Raw genomic sequence first — 25,354 nt, forward strand, 5'->3', positions numbered from 1 at the left:
CAGAGAAGAATGTCGCCTTAAAGTTTGTACCATCACCCCGGCTAGGGCACGACCCTGTTGTTCATAGGAGTGTATTGGATGCAAGTACTATCCACTCACATGCTCTTGAAAATAATGCAAAGAAAATTTACCAAGAAATTAAAAACATTATAAAATAGGAATTATTAAACTCTTCAGGCTTATGAAAATAATGCAAAGCCACGATGTAAGTAGTGTCCGCATTAGTTGTTTTTTCTTCCATTTTTTTATTACAGTCAGTATTTTATTTTTATTTTCTCTAATAAAAAAAAAATGGGAAGAAAAAATAACATACGAAACCAACGAAGTCAAAAAACACGTGTTGCTTGTTTATAATGTACTTCACATTTTTTATAATCTTAATAAATGTTTTTTGTAATAAAAAAATGGGAAGAAAAAAAACAACGACTGGGTCAAAAAAGATCAAGGACACTTGTCACTTATATGCGATTTACTTAACATTGTTAGTGAAATCACTTACGAGGAGCTCGCATTAAACAAATTTATTCAGTATAATAAATTGGTACAAGATCTTGATTGACGTCGACAAGCTAGTTTTTTCAAGCCCTTATTTACATCCCTGAATTACTGAGGAAACTCGGTTTAGAATAGTTCTAAATAACAATAATCTGAAAAATATTTTGAAAATAATCTATAAACTATTTAAGTAGTGTATTCAAATACGACACGGATGTTAAAACATAAATCAAATAAAAATAAAAAACTTAATTAAGAAAAGAACCAAGAATAACTAGGAAAAAAAAATATAAACAAAACCTTCTAGGTTAAATTTAGGCATCATCCTAATCTCATCTGGGTGCAACAAATTCTCTCAATACATAACTCAATCTATAAAATGTACTGATAAAATTTTAATTTAACCTAATAATTAAATTAAAATTTACGCTAATTTTTATTAGAAAGCTCATTTGACTCGTCTAGACATTTTATTGGGCTTGGACTTTAATATGTATCATACTTTAGAAAAACTTGTTCTCAAATTTATTGTCAGAACTTGAACTCTTCCATACAAAATAACAGATACTTCAAATATAGCATTGAATTTAGCATATTCACAAACTAAATCTCTTTTACTAAAAATTCAACCAAATCAATCCCTCATCTTCTTTCATTTCATCCACGTGCAAACCTATCCCGCAACTTCAAGAAGAAAAGGTTTTTCTTTGTTCTTTTTGACATCAACTTCATCCTTTTGAGTAATTTTGGAAAGTTGTTCTAGCTTTTTATTAGTTGGCTTAATCCTAGTTTGCTCACTGATTTTAGATTAGCTGAATCCTAATTTGCTAATTGATTTTAGATTATCCCTCATAATTCATCTCTCCTTCATGTTCCTATAAGTTCTTAGAATATTTAGCGACTTCATGTTGTTCCTTCAGTTTCACCTCAACCTTGAGAACTATTGTTTTTGGTTTGTCAACTCTTTCTAACACTCATTTTTTCATAACTCAATTTTTTTTTATCTTATTTTATTTTAAAAAAAACAAACCAAAAAAGGATAATAAAAAAATGAAATGAAAAAAATGAGGAATAAAATGAAATTTGGGCCAAGACAACATAAATTAGAAGTTTGAGGACCTAAATGAACTTGAAATAAAATCAGGGGCTTAATTGAAAAGTATAAAGGTTTGGTGTTGATTCGGGTTAAAATTGCAAAAAATTAAAGTTCAAGGATAATTTTAAATGGCGCTAAAATACAGGGTTCCAATTATAATTTACCAAGGGGCTTGATTATAAGATATCAGAACTTCAGTGACCACATCTTAAATAGCCACTGCAGAGTAGAAATTGGCGCCGTGTCATAAAACTATTTATCGCCTTCTACCTCATCCCAGGGACCGGCTTTGCAATGAATGTACAGCTGCCCACTATCCTCGACGATGCCCTCTCCGGAGACCACGATATCGTGGCCAACAGTGCTGACTCTTCTCAAAGACAGGAACGAACGTGCCTCGTTATCTTGAGGCACGAACGCACGAACAGAGACCATTCTCTGGCTTTATAAAAGCGAGAGAAGGCCACGAACCAGGAGAAGGAAAAAATACAAACGAACAAAGGAGACCATAAACACAAGGGGGAGAGAAAAACAGGAGGCACAAGGGGGAGAAAGAACAAAGAGAGACTAGGAGGAACTAAACTGAGAGGGCTGGAAAAAAAGACAGGACGCACGAAGACGAACATCACAATACCAGAGAGGCTGAACGGAAGGAAAAAGAAAAAAAAAAAAAACGAAGAAGGTGGAAAAACAGAGCTAAGAACCAGCTAGAAAAGAACAGAACAAACCGAGGGATAGCAAACAAATAAGGAAACAGAGGAGGCTGGAAACGCAAAAAAAGGTTGGCTACAAGTTAAGTCTTCGATGCATCATCGGCGACTATCATAAACATTACTCTTCATATTGATATGATGCATGTATGGCATGTTCATCTTCTCTTCATGATCTTTGTTTGAGTCCTACCTTTGGTAGTGGCTCCAACTGATGATATCTTCGTGTTAGGGTTCTCGATCCATACTGCCTCTTAAACCCTCAAAGGATCTTAAATAGCCTCCACTCCTTCATCATCAGCTAGAAAGATGTTGTTAATAGTTTTGTCCATTGAACAATCAAACCTACTCTAATAGTAATTAATGTACGTAGTGTATAGTGATAAGAAATTAAGATTTCTTAAACTATGAAGAAAAAATTTAAATAAAAAAATCTAAAAATTATTTTGAAAATAACATATAAATTGTTTAAAATGTAGTTAAAAGAGACCTAGATAATGAAGCCTTGATAAAATTATAATACTTATTTATTAAAAATAGAATAGAAAAAATAACTAGAAAAATAAAATAAAAATCTCAATCATATGGTTACAATAATTTGACTCATTATAAAACTACGCTCGTAATATATAACAAATGTTAATATGATCCAACAATCAAAGTAAAAAACAATTTCATTTATTAAAAAAGTCATTTTACTTGTTGAGATATTTTTTTGAACTTAAACCTTTTAATACTCTTACGTAACTAGTAATTTTTTTGGTAATACGTAATTAACTAGTTATTAGTCCTTTGGAGCACATGAATGATATGGATGGTTAACATACGAAACGTGTCCAAATAAAGTAGGACGTACAATGTTGATCTTTTCAAAAGGGGGGGGGGGGGGGGCGCTGACCATCCCCTTATATAACAGGTAGAGATCGGTCTCCATTCTCGCCAACCTCTCTACGATAATTAATGCACAGAAAGAAAATGGAAACACGCTTGGTATTTCTTTTGGCAGCGTTGTTGGCAACAGCACTGCTGGAATCTAAGCCTGTTTTGCCAACACTAGCGTCTGAAGCTGATCACTCTGTTTTGGCAGAAGTAAGTGTTTTCGAAACAGGAAACTTTCACCCACTACAATCTGATGTAGGAACAGCCTCTAGCTGTTCACCTCCTAGATCCTTGTTGATTTTTAGGCCAGAAGAAAAGGGCACGTATCCTGTCATCTTGTTTCACCACGGCACAGGCTGCCAGAACTCTTGGTACTCTGATGTTTTCAAGTTCATCTCTTCTCATGGATACATAGTGGTCGCACCGCAGGTACTCCTTTTTCCATGTCCTTTCTTAATACATCCAAACATACTGTACAAATCGATTCATTCTTCATGAGTTTCATGTAAAGCTTTTAATAAATCCACAGCATACCATGGATATATGTTGTTCCATGTATTTTATTTTTGTCTAATTTTGATGAAGAAATATTCTCTGTGAAGATTGACCTGACATCGGAGTTTTGATCCTTAGTTATACGAATTGATGCCACCTAGCGGACAACACGAGCTTGACTTGGCAGCAGAAGTGGCAAACTGGTTGCCCTCAGGTCTCCGGTGTGTGCTACCTGAAGATATTGAAGGGGACATGCACAACCTCGCTCTTGCAGGCCACAGTAGGGGTGGATACATTGCATTTGCTCTTGCACTTGGACTTGCTGATGTTTCCTTAGACGTTGACTTTTCAGCGCTGATAGGAGTAGACCCCGTTGCGGGGACTTCCAAAACTAATCAGATGGAGCCCAAAATACTCAATTACGAATCTTGCTCTTTTAACTTTTCGATTCCTGTCGCCATAATTGGTACTGGATTAGGCAATAAGCCAGCCTTCCCCATCTTACCGCAGACGTGTGCTCCAGATGGGGTGAGCCACACGGAGATTTTCCATGAGTGCAAACCTCCATGTAGCCATTTTGTTACCACAGACTATGGCCACATGGACGTTTTAGATGACGATATAGGTCTAATTGGGGAAGGAGCCCGTGCGATATGCAAGGGGTCTCGGTGGGGGGTTAGCAGGGATCCCATGAGAAGAACTGTAGGTGGCGTTTTTGTCGCCTTTTTAGAGGCTTTTTTCGAGGGCAACTACACGGACTACAACAAAATTCTGCAAAACCCTAATTATTTTGCTCCTGCAACACTTGATCCAGTCCAGAACAAAAGTGAAGGGACATCGTGCTCAAGTTTATCTGCTATGTCCGTTGATGAACTCTAGTGCAATCTATTAATCGGTTGAAAAATTCTCCTCTTTCCGCAAAACCCTAATTATTTTGCTCCTGCAACACTTGATCCAGTCCAGAACAAAAGTGAAGGGACATCGTGCTCAAGTTTATCGGCTATGTCCATGTCTGCCACGTTTGACTTGCATATTGATGAACTGTAGTGTATTTATTAATCAGTTGCATAAATGTCCTCTTTCCACAAAGGTTCTAGCAAAGAGAGTGCTGATCAACGCCTCTTTGTTTGTTAACCTAGTATATGATATATATTGTAATTTATTAAGAAATACTTTTAAAGTCTTGAAGAAAATACTATTTACCAATAAATAAATCAATGTGAATTAATATAGTGATTTTTCTTTTTCTTACTCTCTTTTTTTTATTATATTCTCTTACCTGTTTGGTGGCCTCGGACCTGTTGTAACTTATGTAATATTGTAACTTATATTCTAATAAATACCTTCCCTGAGGTTCTTCTGTTTTAAGCGACATCTCACAATTTCATAATTTATCAATCAATCTCTTAACAACTGAGGGTGCTCTTTACCGCCAACCTAACCTATAAAAAAAAGTGGCTGAAATTCTTTTTATTAGCTCGTGGCAGTTCTGTTAATTTTTGAAGACGCGTGGTTCAGGCAAAAGAAAAATGATTAAAGGGCAAAAAAGAGAGCAGGAAAGTGAGTGAAAAATATGAGTAAGGTTTGGAGTGATTGGACAGGTGATAACACGGAACTCAAGAAAGAAAAAAAGCAATAAATAGCATCCTTGTGCTATTTAAAAGAGATTATTGTAATTTATTTTTAACTTTTTTCCTTTCATATTTAATAGAAATAAATTGTATTTGCATGATGTATTCATAGAAAAGAAAAAATAACTTTTATATAAAAGTAAATAAAAATATGTGAATTAAAAAGGAAAGTTATGGTTAAATATTTGCGTATTCATCCGTCCTTTTAGGAGAAAGATTAGCTTCTCATTTTGAATTTTTTTAATTAAAATTAACAACTCTTTTTTAATTTATGAATTCATATTATTTTTAATTTATTTTATCAAATAGCATCCTTGTGCTTCACAATTAAAAAAATCATTATACTTAATTCTTTCATAACATTGTGCTTACCTGGTTTGCCTTTTTAAGGTTAGAACTACTATATTTTGGTTCTCTAGTTTGAACTAGATTTGTTACTCGTGCTTCGCTGCTGGTAGAGAAAAATAATTGATGCACTGCACGAGCAAGAAATATTTTTTAAAATAAGATTAAATATATTATAATTTACAATAACACCCATGAGAAACCTCAAAATCTTAATAAATAACAACAAAATGACCAAAACACCCTTTGTCTCTAAAGTTGTCAAAGTAACTTCATTATACCGAATAGAAAAAAGTACCTAAATACCCTTGAGCCTAAAGCATAACAATTTCTTAATCCAAGGCTATAGTAGAAATTTTACTGTGCATAGAAAAAAAGGAAAACAACAAATGTAACCGCACACAGTGTGTTAAAACAATGATGTCATAGTGAAAACACATTCTTGTCTCCAATGCCCAAGTCTTGCAAGGCCAGTTTCACACCTTCGAATAGTTATTTGTGTCCTAGAGCACTGTAAAACCTTTAGGAGAATTAGTATTTTGGATAATACCAATCATGAGAAAGAAATTAAATTTCTACAGTAAGTAAAGAATTTGTAGGAATAAGAAACTATGTTAGACTAAAACAAATGCATGTTGAGATATTTGCCGAAATCTGGATAAAAATAATTTATTTTTAAAATATTTAATTAATTAGAATTCTTTTTAAACTAGTATTTAGAATTCTTTATTAGATTTTGATATTTTGATTTTTATAATATTTCTATAAATATAATGGTTTTATATATAGAATTTAAAAGTGTTGAACATCCATGAATAAATAAATAAGAGAAGGTAGGTTTGAATATTTTGTGTATTTTTAATTTTTTAAGAAAAACAAGTAAAATTTGGAAAAGTGAACAATGCATTTTGCTCCATGGATGACTTTGAAGGAGGAGTGATTGATTTTTATTTGTTATGTGGTATAACCCTTAACAATACAAAATATAAAATCAAAATCATGAAAATTTAGTGGTCTCACCACTGAAAGCAAACGCAGCAACAAAAACAAAAACACAGTCTTTGTGAAGGGAAGTTGGCTGCAGAAGGCGACTGTCAAAAAAGATAAGAAAGCACATGCAGGATCCCCTACCTTTTGCTTTAGTTTTCTATAGTGAAAGTTATATCAGATGCCTCTTTTCTGAAAAAGAAAAGGCAAAATTATAATTTTTTCGAGTGGCGAGTTTGATGCATCTGTTTTTTCCCTGTCGTAGAAAGTAAAATTAAGAAGATTCATGTCCGAAAACCCACGATTACATGCAGAAGGGATTTGTTAAACTTGAGATCCAAGTCTCATAGGGGTCACGTTAATGGTGAATAGAAAAATAGTGAATTCAACCCTTATATTTTTAGTATATTTGTTTTTTCATCTTTGTTTATATGAATATTTTTGCTTACGAATACTTCAACAACCATAAGTATTCTGCGATCAACTTGTGTGAGCTCACCAAGCACCAGTTACCAGCATGATGGGGAAAGCATCCCGTACGTTGCCATGCTCAACATTGCCATTTTTCTTTTAAAACCCAGCTCTACAATTGTCTTGGTGCATGCAACATGCATCTCTTAGTTCACTGGAATTAATCTTATAATGTGCAGGAAAGCAATCAGCCGCTAGAGCTCGAGAGGACGCCAATGGATGCCTTCTAGTTATCAGACCGTTTGCTGCGTTTGCAGTTTGTGCAAGTTTATGTCCAAAATGCTAGCCATTCTTGTATTAATTAAAGAATGCTAGATAATAATCCAAAGGTTAAAATTCATGAAGCACCAGATGAAAGATACGAGGAAAATTCAAGTTTGCAATTTAAACCAGTAAACTCCAGTGGGATAGCAGAGACAAGGATGGCGAAGGTAATGCAACAAGGGTTTTTTCTCCGTATGGATGACTAGCTTTAAAATGTTAAATTAGGGTCTTTTCATTACGAGGCTTGAGGCTTGATCAGCAGTTTAGCTCTCTCCTATTCCATTAATCCATGCTCCTGCTTTCAAGTAGAACCTCCCAAATTCAAATCTTCGTGAAGTTGATAATATTCACTTTATTTTGGCCATACATAAATTGCAACTCGTATCATTGGCAGGGATGAAGGATAAACCTATTGGTGACTGACGCATGCATGCAGTCGCTTATAGCAATATTCTCACTTGCTAGCATCTTATTAAAAGCTTAGAAATTGGTTTTTCATGGTGTTTGTAAATTTTTCTTTCTACTGATCTTCAATCTCTTATCTTTTTCTTTCCTTTTTCTTTTATCTCTCCTCTCTTCTTCTTTTTTATATATATATATATATTAACTACTTTGTTAATAATTGGGTCGTTTCGGTGTCCAAGGGATGCAAAGTTAGGGTTCGAACAAGTAGTAAGTAGTGCTGGATCCGTTGAGGTGGAAAATCCATCATTCGTATGGTGTACACGGGCCTAGGATTCTAGGCCAATTCAAAGGGATGGCCATGGCCTTGTGCCCTTGGGTATACATTCCTTTTCATTATAAAAATTCACTTTCTTCAATTTTCTGCCCCGTCTTTACAAAATTAATTATTCTCTCTTTTTCTCTTATCTTTTATAACTTTAATTTTCCCTCTATTTCTTTTTTCATTTTCACTATAAAATTCTAGTAAAATAATTAATCCCTCTATTTATATCAAGGTTAAAATACACACTTAATACTAATTGTTAAATTTTAAAATCAGGGAGTCTTCTTTTCACGTTTTCTTTAGCATAACACTAGTAATTTTAATGTATATAACATGAAAAATTTCATGATGATAAAGGCAGAATGATAGTTTAAAGATCAAATTTACAATCCATCCATATAATGATTAGTGTTTCATATTCAAGAACAAACAGAGAAAAAAATGTATGTCATCTGCGTAAGTGAAGGGGGCGTTTAATATTTGATTAAATATTTTTATTGAATTTCAATTCTTTACATTTTTAACAAAACACTTGCCTATAAATTAATTAGTTTATCACTGCATTTTTCTCTTTTAGGAGATGTAATAAGAGTAAAGTTGCCCAACAATTGTTTAACCATCAATTTTTTATCCTTTCAGAGGATAATTTGGAGGATCATTATAATTACAGTTATTAGAAACACTAGAAGAAAAGAGTAAAAAATTATTTATTTTTTATTATTGGCGGCTGACTTGAGCACATTATATATATATATATATATATATATATATAAAAGTTAAAAGGTGCGGGAAAATATTATTCCCTCACAACTATTAGCGTTGTTAATTACAATGATAATATATATTATTGGGTGTTTTTTAATTCATTTTAATTTTTTTTTTAGTTATTGATTTTTTTTAATTTAATTCTTATTATATTATAAAGCTAAAAGGTGTGAGAAAAATATTATTTCTTCACACCCATTAATACCGTAGATTACAATAATAATCCATAATATTTTTTTTCTTTTCATTTTACTTGTTTTTTCCCTTGGTTATCGATTTGTTTTAATTTAGTCCCTATATAATATGTCTATAGAGATTTAAAATTGATAATTTATTTTAATTTATTTTTTATATGGTTATTGCGGTATCAAAAAAAATATCTTAATATTAAATTGATATTGAAAAATATTTCAACATCGGATGATCTACTTTTTAAAGGTTTAGTTAAATAAAAAATGATTTTGAAAAAAAAATAAGTTACTAAACTTTTTTGAGTTAGTGATTCGATTTATGAATCTGATAAGATAACCTTGGTTGTCCCAATTTACAAATTTAGTGAGATAACATTTTAAAAACTACAATTTAATCCTTAAAGCTTTTTATTTTTTTGTCATTGTTTTTCAGGATTTCATGCTTGAGTCGTGAACTTCATTTATTTTGTATTCTAATCCTTATGAATTGAGATGAGATGAGAGAGAGTTGTTAGAAATTAAAAAATAAGATAAAAAATGGTCAGGAGCATGAATACAGTCCTTTCTTCATTTATTCAATTATAACATGGATTTTTTTTCTTTTTCATTGTTCATGGAGCATGAATAAACTACAATTTAGTACCTAAAGTTTTTAACTTTTTTCTTTTCTAGCTCTTGTTTTTCAGGGTTTCATGTTCCAGTTCCAAACTTCATTTATTTTGTATTTTAATCCTTTAAATTTTGAGAGTAAAGAAAGAAAGCCACTGAAAAACACAAGGGAAATAGAAAATATCTGTTTATCACATTTTCGCTACAAGCAAATATCAATTTTAGTGTCAATGATTTTATCTTGGAGAGAGTAACTCAATAGAGATAGTTTCTTTATTTCAAACATACCATGAAAAGTAGATCAAGACTAATAAAAAAATATTTTCTACTCAGTTGGATTTTATTTTTTCAAAGTCATTATAAATTATTTTTTTTTATTTTTGAAAAGGAGTTTTATTGAGCTTTCTAAAATATTTCAGAGTATTTTCAAGTGAAAACAAATTAAAAATTAGATTCTGGAGCTCAAAATAAAACAAAGACACTAGAGATAATTCTTTTTATATTTTTGTCTTGAAAAGATAGAAATTCACTTGAATTTTTTTTTAAAAAAAAAACAAATTAATTTATATTCTGTTTTGTGTTCGTTCCTTCAATAGCACATTTATGTTTCTTGTACCTTGAAACATTAATAAAATATAAACTAAGAGACAAGGTGAAGTTTCAAGGTTTTTGAAAAATACTGTTAGAAAAGGCTTTTTTTTTCTTCTTCTTTTCTTTTCTGTTCACGGATGTTGAATTATTAATGTTAAAGTTTTCTTGTTAATATAACGTTAATGTCGGTATTAATTATTAATGTTGATGTTCATACTAAAGATTCTCATAAATTCTCTCCAAATAAAACATAGTTGGAATTCAAGGTTGGAAAAAAAATAAGTTAGATTTTTAAAATTTTAAATTTTATGAGTTAATATATATTTAATGTGTTAAATTAGATTAAAACTAGAAAATTATTAAAATCGATTAAACTCGGTAAAATTGAACTGATTTTACAAGTTTTTTAAAAAATATAAAATTGTGTCTTCTGCTAATTTGTATCTTAATATTTTCATTGTTTTAAATTTATATCTTATAAAATTTGTGCAATTTGATAATTAATGACTTGATTTTGACTATAATTATTATAATTTTTTTAACGATATAAATTCTTTTTGAATTTTATTTATGTAAAATTAAAATAAATATTCATTATTCATAATTTTTTATGTAAACTATTAATATATCAATTGATATATTATTTTATTTCAGCTAGCAAAATATACAGAGTAAAAATTATAAATTGGCATGCTAGACCCTTGTGGTTTGTCAAAATTTAAATGAATTTATTTCTTGTAAATGATGAAATAAGTGGATTGATTTATCCAAAAAGTAGATAAATTAACATGAATAAAATAAAAATGTTTGGATTTTTTTATTATTTAATTTAATTATGTTATATTATTAATTAATATTTAATTAAAATTATTAGTGAATAACTAGTTAAAACATTTTATTTATAATTTTATGATTTTAATATTTTATTAACATTCTATTGGTGCATTTAAAAAAGCATTTCTGACGACATGGGTGGAATATTTTGAAATCCCAAGGGAGTAGCTTTTACTGCCGTAAATATGCGATAGGTGGGGGCAATGGTAAAAAGGCATCCCGTATTACGTGGCGACCTGGGGTAGCAGTACCATCGATTACACGAATAAATAATAAATCAAGTCAAATTAAATTTAAAATTACCTTTAAAAATAAAGTTGGAGAGTGAGACGCCGCGACACAAACGCCTCCCCTCTACCTCCACGCATCTCTCACTCTCCTGCCAATTCTCCCAAAACCTTGTCACCCCTTGAAGTACAACATATTCACCAAAATACCACTCGAAAGTGTAAAATCTCACTAAATCCTCCATCCTTGCAAGCTCCGGTGACCGATCACCGGACCCAAAATCAAACACCATGCAGCCGGGAGAGACAATCTTCCGGTCAGCTCTGGACAAACCCCTACACCAGCTAACAGAAGATGATATTTCTCAGGTCACTCGCGAAGATTGCCGCCGTTACCTCAAAGAAAAAGGTCTCTCTAGCTTAAGTATAGTAGTAGCGAGTCATTATTTTAGAGTTTTCTGTCGTTTTAACCCGTGTTGGTGGTGGTGTCCGTACAAAAAAATAGGTATGAGAAGGCCGTCGTGGAACAAATCGCAGGCAATACAGCAAGTGATTTCACTCAAAACACTCCTCGAAGGGACGCCGGAGACTGAATCTCCAAGGCGACGACTCTACATTCCCCGCCCTCCTCCTCATCCTCCTGATAACACTCCTCGTGTGCGTTTCTCTGCCGTTAAACCCTCTGTCTTTCCTTCTCTTATTTTATTTTTATTAAATAAATGAAAAGTTAAGGACTGCTTTACTTAATCTTCTTCTTCGTCTTCTTCTTCTTCTTCTTTTTTTAAAATTCTAATTAGAATATATAATGTGTATTTGTAGGTCCCTCCAAATTCCTCTGTTTCAGAGAGGGGAGCAAGTGCTGAAACGCCGATCTCGGTGCCAGCCGAGGAGCCAGTTCCGTGCCGGCAACACGATCCTCCAAATCCCGATGTTCCTGCCGATCCTCTGCCTCCTGTCCATGCCGCCGTCACCGAAAATGCTTCGGTTTCTCCAAGGTTGTTCCTTCTTTTGTTTATGCAAGTAATGCATTAGACAGCCTTATTATTGTTGTTTTTTTTCTTTTAAAAAAATCCTTACCGCGGGCAAAAACTTATTATTGATTTTGTTCGTCAAGTTAGTGATGATGATTACCTTATTATTGATTTTGTTAGTCAAGTAAGTGATGATGATTACAGTGCCAACGCCGGCATGTTTGACTCTAATGTGGATAGTGTGTGCTTGCTTTTGGTGTGGATTAACATGTATTGTTCTAGACCATGATGGGCAGTCAAAAACAGTGTTTCAACTGTTGACTTTGTTTGGTGCTATAATGTTTGTATAATCCTGCTTGTTAGTTTTTGGTTACGTGTGGGGTGTTTTATTGCATTTTTACTGTTGTCGAGAAGTAAAATGTAGTTATGTTTGTTTATGTCTTGGCTAAAGTTGAAAGCATGATGATTCAAATCGGTTTGAACTTTGAAAATTATTGGGTTTCGATGTCTGTCTTCATCAACATCTCTTTTTTTCTGATAAATTACTTTGTTCTGTGCATAGCATGTTCTTGTAAGCCACCATTTGAGCAGAAGAGCTGAATTAACATGCGTGATAAAGGGTGTTGGCGCTAAACATGGTGATCATAGAACTAGACCTCTTAATTGTATAGGTTTTTTTGAAAGTTTGAGCTATGAGTTGGATACTGTTCTGATGTCAGATTAGAATAGTTAGGGATGAGACTCTTTTATGAAGTCTGCATGCCAGCAAATGCCATTATTTCGGCATATAGTCTGCAGACAATTTTTTGCCAACATTGTAGGAGAATATATATTATCTAGCTGATAGATGTATTGATGTAGCTTTTAGCTAGATGCTGTGCTGGCTAGGACTAAGAGGATCTTCTCCGTTGTCGATTGTGGTGTTTTGAAGAAATCTTCATGTTCCGAATTATGATTCACTGTTTTAAGTAATTCTAGCTGTCTTATTGTACTCTCACACAACTAGCATTACTGTGGGGTATTATTTAATCTCTTGGATGATACTTCTCTATGTTGTGGTCAAAACCAGTAACTGAAGTTCAACAAACTGAAAAATCTATTTTAATATGTCAGAACTACAGGTATGGCAAAAGAATCAGCAGGACAGATGACAATTTTTTACTGTGGGAAGGTAAACGTCTACGATGATGTACCGAGAGACAAGGTGATGAAAGCTCTTTCTTTTCTGTAAATACGGTGCAGTGTATATAAAGTACATTGGCCTTCTAAAGTGATTGTTTGCAGGCGCAAGCAATAATGCATCTTGCTGCAAGCCCATTTGCTCCACCTCAGGATGCTTCTTCAGATGTAATTCCGACATTAAGGCCTTTACAATGCCAGTTAGAAACTCCAGGTGTCAAAGCTGCACCAAATTCAATTGTGGCGAGCTTTCCAACCCTTCCAACAGGTTGGTTATTGAGTAGTATTAAGGTGTTTTTTAGATGCTATAGATTACTGTTATGTTTGCAAGTCAAATCCTATGTGAGTTCAGTTTCATTTCCTTATATATTTCAGGGCTCCACACACCCGTGCACACTAATTAAAGCTTTGTTTTTATATTATTGGATAAATGGCAATCATTTTCATCCAGAAGCGCCAACCTTTATTAACTAGTTGTCATGCTTATACTTTAAGTGAAAGGGGCAGATAGTGGTCAGCTTCTCTGGGAAGAAAGCAACATAGCTCGTGAAGACAACCTAGGTAAATACTCATACTAGTCATCTCATAAAAAAATCCTTTTTGTTTGATTGGTAGATGTCTATCACACCTTTTTTCACAAACTTTTACTCTTATATGGCCACATTAAGCATCTTAATCATAGTCTTGCCTTATTGATTTGATTCAAATGTTTAAGTAAAATCAGTTCACATTTTGTGGCACATCTTTCTGAACTTAATTATGTTCCATCAAACTTATGTGTGGAAACAAGAACCCCAACCCAGCTCATTATGTGAAATGTTATTGAAACTTCAATTCCCCATGTAATTTCAAGGCTTGTTGATGATAACACCATCTTATCATGTTGGCATGGGGTTGATTCTCCTTTCCTTTTCTAATCTGCCTCCTTGGTTTCTGTACCAGCACTGTTTAGTGTTTAATAATTAATGACATTGCTTCATTTTCCTTCACTATGATAGTCACTCTTCTCTTCATTATCTTCTTCCATTTTTCCTTTCAAATTTTTTAGAAGGCTCTACAAGCAGAAAAGCATCCTTACAAAGATATTTTGAGAAGAAGAAAGACAGGTATCATAAATTGTTCATATACTTTTCATTGCAACAAAATAAATGTACAAGCAGTCTATTTTTCTTTGTTATTTGGTGCTCATACCCTGTTAGGTGAAGGTTCAAGAACAAGAGAAAGGTGGCAGTGCCTTCTGCTAGCTTAGACGTCTACTTAAGCCATCTGGTTGGAGATCAAATCTCAAATGATCATTGGAACCTAAATGATGCCTGCTCTCCTTCCCAACCCAGGCCTCCCCAAACGCCTAACCGATGCAACTCTGTTGACAATGTAGCAAAAAATGGCATCCTCAAAGCTGACCTTAACAACAAAGGTGATGCAGATTTATCTTGTTGTCTTGACTTTAGTTCCAAGCAGATTAATGCATGGTGGTTATGCTTGGAATGTTGAAGATCAGTTTTTTTTTTAGCAAATTAACACTATATAACAAAAATTGTGACCTGAATACAAATATCTGCCCTGACTCTCAGTGTTGAGGAAAAAATGTGCTCTGCTGTGTTCTGATCACTAATTTGAAACTGCATTGCCTATCAAAACTCTTAGAAAATATGACATACACTGTCCCATTAAATTATTGGGTCACTCCTGTCATGTTAGCTTTTGATTCTCTCTTTTGGAAAGATATTATGCTTGATGTAGAGTTAACCACACCTGTTATGAACAATCTCGCTGTATATTCACTCGAATAATCTCAAAAAGTTGCCCCTGTTAACCATGACATCTCATTCCAGGATCTGCACAAAAGATTTTTCTGCAATTCAACTCTTGGTTCTTTACTTAAAGTGTTGATTGGAAAAGATGCAGCATATTGTTGAGTTTTTGAAAATACATGTTAACTGACAGAAACAGAAAAGAATTGTCTGATCTTTTTATCAGACTGGCATTACTCTATAGACAATTGAGTGTTGTTTTTATTTGTATTGCATTCTCAATGTGAAACCATTGTACTGGTGCTAATTCATAAGCTATTTGACTGATGAGTCCTGATTGTGGTGTTACAGATGTCCCAGAAATCTGAAATCTGAATACGTGGAGGATGAATCTGTTGCACGGCATGCGGTTCATTCATTTGAGCAAGGAATCGCGTCGATCGCTATCCGATGACCCATTTTGATATCAATCAAGGCAGTAGAGTTTAGCTCCCTTGGAAGAGTTTGTACTGTAAGGTAAATAGTTTGTTGTAGTAACTGCGGCCATTTTAAAGTTATTAATGAGGAAACAAATTAGAAGAGAAGATCTATCAAACCCTTGCATGTATCCATTTTAAAGTGTTTGTGCCCTGCAAGACTTGATAAGCTGACAGGCAAAATGAGCTCTGGCAAAATATACACATAACATGGAGTTTGAATTGATGCCTAAAGATTGGCATCTGGTCCTGATTTTCAGATTAGACAAATTAAAGTATTGAGCCATGAAGGGAACGCGAAACTGGGACGTCAGGTCCTCCCATCATATCATCTTGAAGGAAGATTTTGAGTGGTTCTGAAGAGGACCCATGAATGACCCGAAGGTAGGGCATTCGGATAAGTGAAAGGGACGTTCTGGTTAACAAATGTGACTGCATTGGCGACCATTTGGCCTAGCGAGTGAGAACGATGTGTGCTTTTGGATGATCATCAAGGCAACGAATCTAAACCCACCACGCACTGCCCCCACGATTTGTCTAAATTTCAACCATTGTGGCAATCCAGAATAATTCCTAGGTGATGTCCCCACCACTCTGCCATTTTCGCACCCTACTATTTAGCCTTTTCCCCGTTTATTCTTTATTTTTTCTCTTTTTTTTCCTGTTTAACACTTGATGATACGTGCATGACACATGATATAATTAATCAATGGTGGGGGTCAATTATTTCCTTAAAGGTTCCCCAATGGAAATAGTATTATTACCATTTGAATTTTATGTGCGCGTCATTTCCTTGCCAATCCACTTCCACCACTGAGGCTACCTCTTCTCTTGATTGCGTGTTTGTTGTTTCCAGGGCATCCATTTAAACTAGTAGCAGCATTTAGGAATGCAGTTGAAATGTATTTATTAAAATCTTGATTATTTTTTTTAATATTTATTTTGACGTTGAGAATAAAAAATATATTATCTTAATATATTTTTTATTAAAAATTATTTTAAAATTCAATCACTGCTACACTGTCGAATATCACGCCCTTTATTTTCTTTTCTGTCACTTCTATCGTTTGGTGGCTGATTTTTAAATTAACATTGACTCGAGATATTGAGATTGAAGTGTATGATAATACAAAGGTTTCTATATTTGTTTCTTGAAAAGTAGTTTTTGGGAAACTATTTTTTAAATTTTTTTATGTTTGTTTATTATTAGAAAAGTTGGTCAACGGAAAATATTTTCCAGTTAATTTCAGTCAAAGAAAAATTTGATTTAGTTTTCAGGAAAGTGTTTTCCCTTTAGCTGTGTTTGTTTTCCGGAAACAATTTTCCTTATCATATTTTTATTGAATTTTTTTACTTTTGATTGCTATATATATATATTTTGTTTTGAATATTTATTTTTTCAATTTCATTTCTTAAAATTTTATTTTTATATTAACTTTGGTCCTTATTTTTATAATTGCTATTTGCTTTTTCCTTATCATATTTTTATTGAATTTTTTTATCTATAAAATTTGGTCCTCATTCTTTTAATTGTTACTTATTTTATTTGAAATAATTTATGAAATGTTGATTATTATTATTTTAATTTCTTCATCTTTCATTTTTTTTTTAGATTTGATCTCTATTATTTTAATTATTATTTATTTTATTTGAGATAATTTATGAAATTATTATTTTTTCAATTTCATTCTCATTCAACTTTTTAATTTGTAAGATTTGTTCCTCATTATTTTAATAAACTTGAGAAAAAATAAAATATTAATAAATTATTTTCCACCTCATTTTCCATGATATAACCAAACACTGGAAAGTGTTTTTCAAGTCATTTTTTATTATACTCTCAAATATTAAAAAATACTTTTCTAGAATTCATTTTCATCAAAATTCACTTTAAAAAAAAAAATTATTTTTCAATAAATAAATAGAGCCAGACATAAAGCAGGTGCACTGGCTTGTTAAAAAAAAAAACATAGCAGTTGCGTAGCTAAGATGTCACAGGAACATGATTAAGCCTATGCTTACTTTCATTCAGACAAAAAAATAAATAAATATTTTTTTATCTTTTAAAACTCTACCAACTGAGAAGAGGTGAGAATACTTACCTGACAGTAGAATTAAAACAAAAACAAAAGGAAGAGTGAACTGAAATGCTAACTGGTAAACCCACAATTACAAGCCACAGAACAGGATTGGGGCTGGGCAGTTGGCATTCAACGACCAATCAAGTCGTAGCAGTATAAGAGAAGAGAAGTGGGGAATAGTGTGGTTTGCCACTCGCTGGTTGTAAGAAGGAGCATGTGCTGCTGATTGCTTCTTAATTGCAACGGGAGACTCTTCGATGTAAACCACTCGTACCTACGTTTACAACAATTACGAGGAGGTATTAGCTTTCCCTTGAGCACAGTCCAACTTGCTTAGTTAACGAGGAGGTATTAACTCAGAAAATTTGTAACTTGATTTTAAATTTTGATTTTAATTTGATTTGTTTTAGCTTGTTTAAAAGTGTGATTGTGGTTGTTTTTAAAGTAATTTTTATTTTAAAATATATTAAAATAATATTTTATTTTAAAAAATTATTTTTAACATTAGCATATCAAAATATTTAAAAATAATAAAAAAATATTAATTTAAAGTAAAAAAAATTTCAATTTTTTTAAAAATACTTTTAAAATGTAAAAATAAATAAATACAAGTTAGTATTAAGAATTTTATTAAAAAACAAAATAATCTTGTTTTTATTAAATCTAGTATTGTGAGTGGAAAAATTATCCTGATTATTTTATAATTTAATTATTTGTAAAATAGATTATAGAACGATTTAGGATATAAACCAGCACAACAAAATTAGAATGTAAACTATAATTTTAAAAATTAAAAAGATTAAACATAAAAACATCTAAATTATAAAATAAGTCAAATCCCAAACTGAATCTAACAACTATAGTTTTCCTCAGTTATAGCATTTGCTAACTAGTGGCGGCATCAGCAGCATTTCGATGTTTGGATCGTGGGCGTCATATTCTTTGAATTAGAACTTCTTACACTAGCTGTAACCATTCAACAAAAGAATACTTAGTATTTTGAAAAATTAGTGTGAGAAAATGATAGATATTATTTTTTTTAAAATGATTTTCATTTGAAAATATATTAAATAATATATTTTTTATTTTTTAAAATTTATTTTTAACATCAATATATAAAAACAATCTAAAAAAATAATTAAAATAAAAACAAAATATTTTAAAATTCTTGAAAAGCTTCCGAGACGGTGACGTGCTTTGTGCCCTGCTGTCGACCCAAAAGAAAAAAAAAAAAAACACCTTCTGCTTCAGATTACACTTGGTAACCGGCTATGGTTCAGGGAAAAATTAAATTATAGCTCTGTGTTCGGTGTGAGTGTCGCACAGAATATTTGCTCTGCCTTTACTTAATTTCTGCTTAACCATAATTCAATCACCCAATAAATTCAAAAGGACCCCACAATAATTGTTGTCATGTAGACAATCTCAACTACAAGATGCCAAAGCTTCTGTTCTGTAATAGCATGCCTTTCTCGATCCACACCAAAAATAAATAGTTTTTTAAAGAAAAATAATATTTTATCATACGACGTCGATTACCCAGTTAATTATGTCCAAATTATCGAAATCCTTGAAAATAAATTATTTACATTTATATATAATATATATATATATATATATATATATATATATATATATATATATATATATATATATAATTTTTTCGATTTTCCCATTAGTTCTTGTGCTAAAAGCTACAAAAATTTCTCTACTTTTTCTCTCCGGTCTCCAACGACAACAAAATTTAGAGAGAGAGAGAAGCAGAAAAAGGAAAAAACTTTCCCTTTAATCGAACAAAAAGAGTTATCAAAAGTGGGAATTAAGAATTTTTTCCCTTTGGATTCCTTCACTTTGATCACTCTGCAACTTCCTCAGCTTTTGTTCGTTCAATCTCTGGTTTCCCTCTTCAAATTCAAAGCCACTAGAGCTCAACTGCGTCACTCTCCTCTTCTCATTTTATTGTCAACTATTCCTTGTTCTAGTTTCTCATTTTGTGTTTTTTTTAAGGGATACGAAGTGGGTTGGGTTTGGTTTGCCTTTTTTGGTAGAGAAATTAAGGTAGCTGTTGGTGTGGGTGGGTCTTACGTCTTTTCTTCTCTCTTTCATTTTCTTGTTGAAGGTGACTGAGGATTTTTGTTGTGTAATTGAAGATTAGATTTCAAGTTACTTTCTTTCTATATCTGTGGATTTTAGCCAACCTAAGAGGGATCTGTAAGATTGTGATTGCCATAAAACCTCCCTTTTTTGGTTTGTATTTACTTATTCAGTGAAACCTTTTCCAAGCGATAGTTAGCCTGCTGTTTTGTAATTTTGTGAACTGTTATTTAGATAGGAATTGTTGTTCTGTGGGGTTGGAAGATCTATCAGCTAAGTGTAGTGATGTGTGTTCACAAGCAACAGTTTAGGCTTTATATTTGCTTGCCTTGTATTGCCAAATCTTAGGTTCATTTCAGTTGGGGAGGACGAGGGGGGGGAGAGAGAGAGAGAGAGAGAGAGAGAGAGATTAGAGAGAGTGGGGATAATACCTATCTGACTACTGTGGAGATCTGGGACTTGTTTATAGCCCCATGAGGTCTTCCTTTACTTCCGAGTCCTGTAAAGAATCACAGCTCAATTCCTTAAATCCACAGTCATGGCTTCAAGTTGAAAGAGGGAAGCTTTCCAAATTATCCTCCCAGTCTTCTACCTCTCCTACTTCTTCTTCACCATCCATGTAAGTTTTTCTTTATATCTGTTGTGGTTTCCATAACTAAAAAATGTTAAAGTTTTTATATTTGATTTCAATAGATTGAGTATTCCTTTTCTTGTTGGGTTAATTAGAGAATCATTTATCAAGGTCCCTGAACCACCTGTGCAACCATTCTTTAAACCTGGTGATTATGTAGAAGTTTTAGCTCAGATTCATGAAGAACTTGAATCCTGTTCTCCGCAAGAGAGGTCAAATCTCTATTTATTTCAATATCAACTGTTTAAAGGCCTTGGTGAAGCCAAATTGATGCGAAGAAGTCTCCGCTCAGCTTGGCTGAAGGGCAGCACTGTGCATGAGAAGCTTGTATTTGGGGCATGGTTGAAGTTTGAGAGACAAGGAGAGGAGCTTATTTCGGATTTGCTTGCCACATGCGGTAAATGCGCACAAGAGTCCGGTCCAATAGACGTTTCCTCCGACCTTGATATTGATATAAGTTCAAGTTCCCGTGAGACAGTTTCAATGATGAATGGCAGCCATATTTTAAGAAGTGTCTCTTTTAAAATTGGAGATGAGAAAATAGTTTGTGATAGACAGAAAATTGCCAGCCTTTCTGCACCATTTCATGCCATGCTTAATGGATGTTTCTCTGAGTCACTTTGTGAACACATAGATTTATCTGAAAACAACATATCGCCTCTGGGTTTTAGGGCAATAAGCGAGTTCAGCATAACTGGTAGTTTGAATGAAGAATCTCCAAATGTATTGTTGGAAATGTTGATTTTTGCAAATAAATTTTGTTGTGAAAGGCTAAAAGATGCCTGCGATAGGAAACTTGCATCTTTAGTGTCTACCAGAGATGATGCTGTAGAGCTCATGGAATGTGCCCTTGAAGAGAACTCTCCTGTCCTTGCTGCATCATGTTTACAAGTTTTCTTACATGATCTACCTGATTGCTTGAACGATGATCGGGTAGTGGAAATTTTTAGCCATGCTAATAAACAAGAGAAAATGATCATGGTCGGGCCAGCCTCATTTTCATTATATTGTTTATTAAGTGAAGTTGCTATGAACCTTGATCCTCAGTCCGATAAAACAGCTTGTTTTCTGGATCAGTTGGTAGAGTCAGCAGAAACTAACCGACAGAAGCTGTTGGCTTTTCATCAATTGGGATGTGTACGGCTCTTGAGGAAAGAGTATGATGAAGCTGAGCATCTTTTCGAGGCAGCTTTAAATGCTGGCCATATATATTCTGTATCAGGCTTGGCTAGGCTGGGTTGCATCAGGGGTCACAGGCTTTGGGCTTTTGACAAGCTCAGTTCTGTGATTTCATCTGGTACTCCACTTGGATGGATGTACCTGGAGAGGTCCTTGTGTTGTGAGGGTGATAAGAGGTGGGAAGACCTTGAAAAAGCAACTGAGCTGGACCCAACCCTAACTTACCCCTACATGTATCGGGCTGCTGCTTTGATGAGGAGACAGAATGTTCAAGCTGCACTTGCAGAAATCAATAGAATTCTTGGTTTTAAACTCGCATTAGAATGCTTGGAGCTCCGGTTCTGTTTCTATCTAGCTCTTGAGAATTATCAAGCAGCAATTTGTGATGTTCAAGCAATTCTCACGCTCTCCCCTGATTATAGGATGTTTGAGGGACGGGTGGCAGCATCCCAACTCCGTACCCTTGTGCGTGAGCATGTTGAGAATTGGACAACAGCAGATTGTTGGCTGCAATTGTATGATAGGTGGTCTTCAGTTGATGATACAGGGTCCCTCTCAGTCATATACCAGATGCTTGAATCTGATGCAGCCAAAGGTGTTCTATATTTCAGGCAGTCTTTGCTTCTCCTTAGGTATGCTCTTAAAGTTTAATAGTTTACAGGCATTGCTGCTTAAAATAATTTCCAGGGTCCAGACTTTGTTGACGAGTTAGCTAGCATTTGTGTCTTTAATTTTAATAGTTTACGGTATATGCAACATCTAAATGAATGCACCTAGTGAACAATATCCAAACATTATGACAGTGGGATAGCCTATGGTTTCCTTCTCCCTTCTTTTTTTGTCTTATTATGTTGTCAATAATGAGAATCAGTTTATAAGCTTATTTTCTTTACTCAGCATTCTTTTCTCCAAAAACATGTTTCTTTAATTTTCTTGACAAGATGTACTTTCACAGTGGGTATGGCTTATGATTCCTTATAGCACAATGTTCACTTGTATATAGTTTCTATATTGGAGGTTAGTAAGATTATGGTTGACTAGGATTGCCAATAAACCCTATCTGAACATGATCAGGTTGAACTGTCCTGAGGCAGCCATGCGGAGTTTACAATTAGCCCGTCAACATGCATCAACTGAACATGAACGTCTAGTATATGAAGGTTGGATCTTGTATGATACGGGTCATTGCAATGAAGGGCTCCAAAAAGCTGAGGAGTCTATCAACATCAAGAAGTCCTTTGAGGCCTTCTTCCTTAAAGCCTATGCATTGGCTGACTCTAGTCTGGATCCATCTTGCTCTTCAACTGTTATTTCCCTGCTCGAAGAAGCTCTGAAGTGCCCTTCAGACAGATTGCGCAAAGGCCAGGTATGGTTTTCCTGTCCCCTACTTTTTCTTTGAAATGGGAATTGCTGGCATTTGGTAGCAGTCATTAGCAACTTTAATCAATTACACTATTGTAGTTTTTGTCAAGGTTTTCTGGTGTTAATACCTGGGGCAGGTCTTATTGATTTATAAAAAGAGAAACAATAAGAGAAAGAACAAAAAATCTTGTGCTTGTGTCAAAAACATTGCAGCAGATCATTTTTGGTGATTGGGCAGATTCTGCTATGATTGGCTACTATTGATTGGTAGGTGATAGAGTGAAATGTGCTACGATTTGCTACAATTGATTGGTTGGTGATAGAGCAGCGCAGCAGTTCAATCAAAGTATATACAGTGGTGACTTCACTGGTAGTTACTGATGCTCCAAGGTATTTGAGACATATGAAGCTGGTTAGAATCCTTGGAGTGGTATTCATTTAAAAAAAAGCCTAAAAAACTAAGAAAAGAATTCATGGAGCGGTGGTCATTTTTTGGGTGCATAACATGTATTGAAGTGCAGATTCATGTGCCTCTGTTTTTAAACTCTGTTTTAGATAAACTATTTTGTATCTCAAAATGAGAGTCGTATAATTATGAACACCTGCAGTTCATTCTGGGGTGGCCCTTGTGGGAAAAGTTCTCAATAACTGGTGAAGCGCCGTTGTGCTGTTTCTTAGAAGGGCGGTTTGTCTTCACTGTTTCCAATATGTTTGACTGTGGAGAAGTCACTGTACATGAGCTTAGAGCACCCTTATGTGTTGCATGAAGGAGGTTAGCCTTACTGGCAGAGTTGAACTTAAAGTGGCTCCAGTGGTATGAGATAGATCATGTATGCAATGTTTATTCGTAATTCTTTGAGACCTTGGTGTCAGAATGGTCATAGTTTATTTACTTGTAAGATTTTGTATGACGCCCATTTCATTTTCCCTTCGGGCCCAAATCTGAATTGGTAGTTTCTTGGATAGAATGATGAATCACTTATCATTTATCATGGCATTCTGCATCTGGCATTATGTTAAGGTCCTAATATATGTAAGCAAGCCTGTGCTAATATTTTAGTTCTTGAAACTTTATTTGTTAGGCACTCAACAATCTTGGAAGTGTCTACGTCGACTGTGCAAAATTAGACTTGGCAGCTGATTGTTACATCAATGCTCTTAAGATCAGGCATACCAGAGCGCACCAAGGACTTGCTCGAGTACATTTTCTAAGAAATGAAAAGACTGCTGCATATGAGGAAATGACGAAACTTATTGAGAAAGCCCAAAACAATGCATCTGCCTATGAGAAGAGGTCGGAGTATTGTGATCGGGAACTTACGAAAGCAGACCTTGAGATGGTTACGCGGTTAGACCCCCTTCGAGTGTACCCTTACAGATACCGAGCTGCAGGTCTGATGCAACCCCACCCCCTGTACTGTTGAATAAAACAGAGTACCACAATTAGTTTGGGATGTAGAACTGAGCTTGAAAGAAAGGGTGTTTTTTTTTTTTTTTTTTAAATATCATTTAGCTTAAAGCTCAATGATACTGAAGCTGCAATATGTTTTTTGTTGGGCAGTGTTAATGGACAGCCACAAGGAGAAAGAAGCCATAGCTGAACTATCGAGGGCAATTGTATTCAAAGCAGACCTTCACCTTCTACACTTGCGGGCGGCTTTTCATGAGCACACAGGTGATGTATTGGCTGCTCTACGGGACTGCCGTGCTGCTCTCTCTGTGGACCCAAACCATCGAGAGATGCTGGAACTTCATAACAGAGTGAACAGCCATGAGCCCTGAATTCACAAGGACCCAAAATCATCGAATGCATATAACAAATACTACCAAGCATGTTAACGTCCGTGTCACATTTTTTTTGTCTTTTTTTTTTATATAGTAATTAATGCTTTTACATTTTTGTAATTTAATTTAATCAATATCTTAAAATATCCATGTTCTTCTCTCCATTATGGCATATGAACCAAAAAGGGTAGTCTATGAAGCAATGGATTTAACGCTGCCTTTCTCCAATTTCAAACGTTGCGACATCTTCCACCCAGAAATGAAAGATAAAAAGCTTTGTGGAAACCAAGAAAAATCTCAACGCTTGATGCTGCAAGAATGACGGGCACAGACATGTAGCAGTCATCTATAGAGTGTGGGTCAACTATTGGTGTTCATTGATGAGGTTTTCCTCCCTTCTCATGAGAATACTAGAGATGTGAGCACCTCGCCTCGTTATCACAGTAGCGAACCTCCAAGGAAGCAGAAAAGCAGTCCACAAGGTGCAGCTGTTCCCTAGCCATCCCACACTGTGGAGTTGAGGCT

The 25,354-nt window shown here is 34.0% G+C and overlaps 3 protein-coding genes across 6 annotated transcripts; all 3 read left to right on the plus strand.

Moving 5' to 3' along the window:
• Positions 1-3,217: 3,217 nt before the first annotated feature.
• Positions 3,218-4,762, plus strand: LOC118061656 (chlorophyllase-1, chloroplastic). Its single transcript, XM_035075168.2, has 2 exons — positions 3,218-3,609; positions 3,814-4,762. Exons 1-2 carry the CDS (start codon positions 3,262-3,264, stop codon positions 4,552-4,554), a joined length of 1,089 nt encoding a protein of 362 aa, XP_034931059.1. The 5' UTR covers positions 3,218-3,261; the 3' UTR covers positions 4,555-4,762.
• Positions 4,763-11,402: 6,640 nt separating this feature from the next.
• On the plus strand, positions 11,403-15,805 carry LOC118061655 (protein TIFY 4B). 2 transcript variants are annotated; one of them, XM_035075167.2, is made up of 9 exons: positions 11,403-11,726; positions 11,823-11,974; positions 12,137-12,312; positions 13,402-13,492; positions 13,573-13,735; positions 13,963-14,028; positions 14,516-14,573; positions 14,673-14,884; positions 15,573-15,805. In XM_035075167.2, the coding sequence occupies exons 1-9, from the start codon at positions 11,609-11,611 to the stop codon at positions 15,587-15,589; spliced, it is 1,053 nt and encodes a 350-aa protein (XP_034931058.1). In that variant the 5' UTR covers positions 11,403-11,608; the 3' UTR covers positions 15,590-15,805. The 2 variants fall into 2 exon arrangements, with proteins under 2 accessions (XP_034931058.1, XP_034931057.1); XM_035075166.2 differs by lacking the exon at positions 15,573-15,805 and having other exon boundaries at positions 14,673-14,976.
• Positions 15,806-19,450: 3,645 nt separating this feature from the next.
• LOC118061654 (ETO1-like protein 1) lies at positions 19,451-24,993 on the plus strand. Of its 3 annotated transcripts, none has more exons than XR_012169885.1 (5): positions 19,451-20,491; positions 20,599-22,314; positions 22,757-23,048; positions 23,316-23,434; positions 24,127-24,266. XR_012169885.1 is itself a non-coding variant. In XM_035075165.2 (5 exons), exons 1-5 carry the CDS (start codon positions 20,346-20,348, stop codon positions 24,824-24,826), a joined length of 2,685 nt encoding a protein of 894 aa, XP_034931056.1. In that variant the 5' UTR covers positions 19,453-20,345; the 3' UTR covers positions 24,827-24,993. The 3 variants fall into 3 exon arrangements, 1 of the variants encoding a protein (XP_034931056.1); XR_012169884.1 differs by lacking the exon at positions 23,316-23,434 and adding an exon at positions 23,653-23,874; XM_035075165.2 differs by lacking the exon at positions 23,316-23,434 and adding an exon at positions 24,606-24,993 and having other exon boundaries at positions 19,453-20,491; positions 24,127-24,436.
• The last annotated feature ends 361 nt before the right edge of the window (positions 24,994-25,354 follow it).

The sequence above is a fragment of the Populus alba genome, chromosome 5 (assembly GCF_005239225.2).
Source record: "Populus alba chromosome 5, ASM523922v2, whole genome shotgun sequence".
NCBI classification, from domain to species: Eukaryota; Viridiplantae; Streptophyta; class Magnoliopsida; order Malpighiales; family Salicaceae; genus Populus; species Populus alba.